This window comes from Orycteropus afer, unplaced genomic scaffold (assembly GCF_000298275.1).
Source record: "Orycteropus afer afer isolate SDZICR_OR568_19922 unplaced genomic scaffold, OryAfe1.0 scaffold00048, whole genome shotgun sequence".
NCBI lineage: Eukaryota > Metazoa > Chordata > Mammalia > Tubulidentata > Orycteropodidae > Orycteropus > Orycteropus afer.
The window spans coordinates 1,360,419-1,364,679 of record NW_006921635.1 but is presented as its reverse complement, the minus strand read 5'-3'; the positions used below and the strand labels follow the sequence as shown (position 1 = coordinate 1,364,679).

The window sequence follows — 4,261 nt, the reverse complement described above, 5'->3', positions numbered from 1 at the left end:
TGGAGTCCATTCTGACCCACAGCGCCCCTAGAGGACAGAGTGGAACTGCCCACAGGGTTTCCTAGGCTGCCTCCTTTATGGAAGTGGACTGCCTCATCTTTCTTCCACAGAGTAGGTCTGAACCACCAACCTTTCAGGGAACAGCGAGCACTGAACCACTGTACCTCCAGGACTCCTTCCTCTGCAGTGTGGTACACACAGGAGCTAATTTAGGTGACAACCCAGAGGCAGCCACCCTTCTCATCAAGAAAGCTCAGGCAGGGGGTCCCCAACATCACCCCTCAGGAGAGGTGCTCCCCAGAGGCAGCTCTTGGCCAACAACGGCTAGCCGCGCCCTGGGACACTTACGTGGGTGATGGAGCCGCGGTAAGTGATGGGGCTCTCTGCTGGCGCCCGCGTGCTGGGGATACCTTTGCTGATGCTTCCTCCTGGGACCGAGCCCAGTGACGTCCCTGGAAGACACAAGGCTGCTACTCTGAAAGCCGCCCCAACTGTGTCCTGGGTTATGTGCAGATGTGCAGACAACAAGGAGACCACTGTGAAGACAGGCTCTCTGGGGCCCTGGGAGCTGACACATTTTGGGAGGCTGGGATAAAGGGTCCTGGAAGGGCCTGTTCCTGCCTCGATCCCCTGGGAATGGCAGGGCAGAGGCTGGCGCATGGGTCAGTCCAGGCCCCACCCACCCTGGGCCATCCCCCCGGTGCCTCACCTCTTAGCACAGACGTCTCCTGGGCTGTGGGCACCCCCAGACTCTCTGGTGGCCCAGCCTGGCTGCGCGGGGACAGCTGCTCCTGTTTCACACTGCTGAAGGGCACTGAGGAAGGGGTGAGAGGATGAGCCAGGCCCCACTGGGGAGGTGGCGTGTGACGGCGTAGGACCGTCCCTTCACACTGGCATTCTGGCCCTTCCCAGATCCACCCAGCGCTCCAAGGGACAGGATGCCCCTCCCTCGGCCCACCCTAGTACAGCAGAGCCCAGCCTGGGGCACCCGGACCCTTACCCAGCTTCTTGGGGTCCATGGCCAGGGGCAGCCCCATGGTGATGGGGCCCACAGGTGCCTTGGCGTGCTCCGAGTACGGGACGTGGAGCTGGACAGACACGCCCTGCGGGGGCAGAGGCCATGAGTCACCAGAGCCCCCATGGTGTCCCTTCACCTGCATCGACACCCCCTCTTACGCGGGCCTGAGAGGACAGGGAACCTCGGATGGCACCATGGCTGCCAGCCACGTGACCTTGGATGAGTCAGCGCCTCTCCTGGGGCCTTGAGTCCCTGCAGTGGGAGCTTTCACCTGGCAGTTTACATGGAGAGATGCACAGGCGAGGCCTGGCACCGGGCTGCAGGCAGATGGCCAGATGCTGGTGCCCTGCTGAGCGCCTCATGGACACTGCGTGCCCCTTGCCGTTTCACAGACGGGGAAACCAAGGCACAGAGAGGCTTGGCGTGTCTGGAGAACCCACAAGGCACTTCTACTCTGTCTGTGGGTGGGGACAAGTCCAAGGCCCTCAACAACGACCTGGTCTGGGAGGGCCTCCACAGGACAAGACCCTGGGGCTCCAAGGACCTGGGGCAGGCTCCAGCCCGCTCAGACCCCAGTGCTGCTGGGAACGGGGACAGCTCAGGCCCCTCAAGAGTCCACCCTCCACCCAGACCTCCTGATGCCATCCTAATGCGCCCACTTTACAGATGGGAAGACAGAACCCCAAGCGGAACAGGGGCTGCTCTCTGGGCACCCACCACACAGCCACTCTGCCTCACCTGGGAGACGGCCCCCAGGGGCCTCTCGAGAACGCTGGGGTGTTTAGTGGAGGAGATGAGGGGTGGCGGGTTGGAGATGGCGGGCGGGCGGGGCAGCACGGGCCGGGCACTGTCGTGGAGGCCCAGGGGCAGTGGGTGACCTGTGGGCACATGTCTGTCCATCAGAGGGCCTGGAGTGGGCAGGCTCCTGTTGGACACACCCTCCCTGTGCTACCGCCCACCCACAGCCCTTGTGCCCTCGGGTCTGTCGTGGTCAGCTGCTGCTTCCTCCACCCACCCCACTGCCTGGCAGCCAAGGCTAAGCCTCTGACTGTCGCCTGGACCACACTGGCCCCCCGTTCCCACTGCCCTCACAGGATGCAGAGGGTCCACAACTTCACGCCCTCCCCGGCTCTAACCCTTCCTTGGCTCCCCACTGCCCTCAGGACAGTACCTCTCCCACCCCCGCCCCACGGGGTCACCCGCTCTGGCCGCCATTGGCTGCCCAGCCTCCCTGGGCACCAGGCTTCCTCCGGCAGCAGGCCCAGGCTCCCAACCGTTGCCTGCTCTTTCCTGGCCCCGAACCTCTGCAGAGGCTGTTCCCGCTGCTTCCCCCTTCTCCCCTGGCTCACTCTGCCCACTTGTCCCTCAGGACCTGTACTGCTTAGAAAGGCATCTGCTAACACCTCAGTCCACACTGGCTTCTGGCTAGGCCACATCTCTCTCTGGGGGCCCAGCAGAAACAGAGAAGCCCAGGAAGCGCTCTCAAACCCAGCCTCACAGCGTCCCTAGAGTGCAGCAGCCATTTCCTGCCCTCCCCAGACCTTTCTCTCCGTTTGCTTTCTCCATGCTAAGCCTCTTGCCAGTTCAAGCACCATCTGTGGCTCCCTACTGCCCAGTGCTCAGCCTCAGTCCTGCAGACACAGATGGCCTGCATGCCCTCCACAGGCCCCGCCAGACACTAAGACACATGCAGAGCCAAGCCAGGCCACCAGTCGGTGCCCGCTGAGTGTTCCCCGGCTGACTCAGCGTGCTGGCTGTCCCCAGCCAAGGAGCCCAGCCAAGGCTACTCACCAGGTGGGGCGTAGGAGAAGGCTGAGGGGTCCGGGGCGTGCGGGGAGGCCTTGATCACCTCTCGGGGTGCCACGGGGAAGGGCAGCCCCGGCGTCCAGCAGGGGGGCTCCGTGGGCAGCTTCTGGCCGTCGGCTGCAAAGGCCGGGAAGAACACGGGCTTCTCTGGCAGGGGCGCAGCAAGATGGTCAGGCCGCGCGTGGCCACCCTCAGGGACCCCACAGCCTGGTCACCTAACAAGGAGACCCTCCCCAACCCACCGTGCTATCCTTTGGTGGGACAGGGTCCCACAGAGCACCCTGCAATGTCTGCTCAGCACGTGGGTGTCGCCTGTGGGTGGGCTGGGGCTCTCAGTGTAGGCTCCAACCCCATGGCAGGCAGGCTAGGGGCCATGCCCGCACCCCTAAACCAGCCTGCAGGGCCCTGCCCACGTCGTCGCTAAATGCTGTCTTACAGCAGCAGCCACACCCAGCCATTCATTCTCCATCCCCAGCACAGGGGAGAGGCTGCCACAGGCGTCACATGGCCGGCAAACATGAGGATGCTGGCTCTTGGACCCCCACTCTGTACCTGAACCGGGGGTCAGGAATACTTTACTGGCAGTATGTGTGAGTGGGGGCAGGGCAGGGGGCTAAGACCAGTCCTCCCTGCACCCCGCCCAGGCCACAGCCCGAGACACGCCCGATCACAGCAGCCTCAGGGCAGCTGCTGTTTGTTGAGCACGTACGTGTGCTAGACTTAGTGCCAAGTCCTCCACCACCAAGGGAAACATGCCACCAGCAAGCTTGCAGGTTGCAGCTGCTCCGTGACCCACCTTACAGAGGACAAACTGGACTCATCCAAAGCCACCAACAAGTATCTGTCCCAGCCAGGACTGAACCATTAACCTCCTAGCCCACACAGCGCAAGTAACACCATGACCATAACATAACAAGAGACAAGGTACACTGTGCTAGCGCCTCCTCCCGCCTTTCCCAGGCAACCTGAGGGCTGTGTGTGTACTAACTCCCTCAGCTTCCGACACCCCATGTGGAACTAACTAGAGTCATCCATCCCTACTCCCTAGACAGGAAAATTCAGACTCAGAGAGGTGACGTCACCTGGTCAAAGGCCCTAACTAGTGACTGGCAGAGGTGAGATGTGACTCAGATGGGCTGTGACTGTGACCCTAATCACTGTACCACACTGCCTACAGGAAGAGACATGATATTAGCCCCAGATTCTTGGACCCAGGGATGCCCCGTGGATACACCCAGTGGCCACGGGCTTGGGTCTGTCCTCAGAGTCTTCCTGCTGGCCTCTTGCCCTTTGCTGGAACTTGTCCTAAGCTCTGCGCCCAAGTCCCTTAGACTCAGCGTGAAGCATGAGACCGAAAGCCAGATGAATTATGGGAAGATATCAAGAACATTATCCATGAAGAAAGCAAGAGATCACTAAAAAGACAAGAAAAGAAGA

At 61.8% G+C, this 4,261-nt stretch overlaps 1 protein-coding gene across 1 annotated transcript in view; it reads right to left on the bottom strand.

Moving 5' to 3' along the window:
- The window catches only part of NCOR2 (nuclear receptor corepressor 2), a 138,265-nt gene that overhangs the window by 26,368 nt on the left and 107,636 nt on the right, over positions 1-4,261 (bottom strand). Inside the window, exons 23-27 of the mRNA XM_007938111.1 lie at positions 2,810-2,971; positions 1,757-1,896; positions 1,001-1,103; positions 710-814; positions 349-452 (exon numbers count right to left, since the gene is read on the bottom strand). Of these exons, the coding sequence (XP_007936302.1) occupies positions 349-452; positions 710-814; positions 1,001-1,103; positions 1,757-1,896; positions 2,810-2,971 (614 nt within the window). The remainder of the gene's footprint in view (positions 1-348; positions 453-709; positions 815-1,000; positions 1,104-1,756; positions 1,897-2,809; positions 2,972-4,261) is intronic.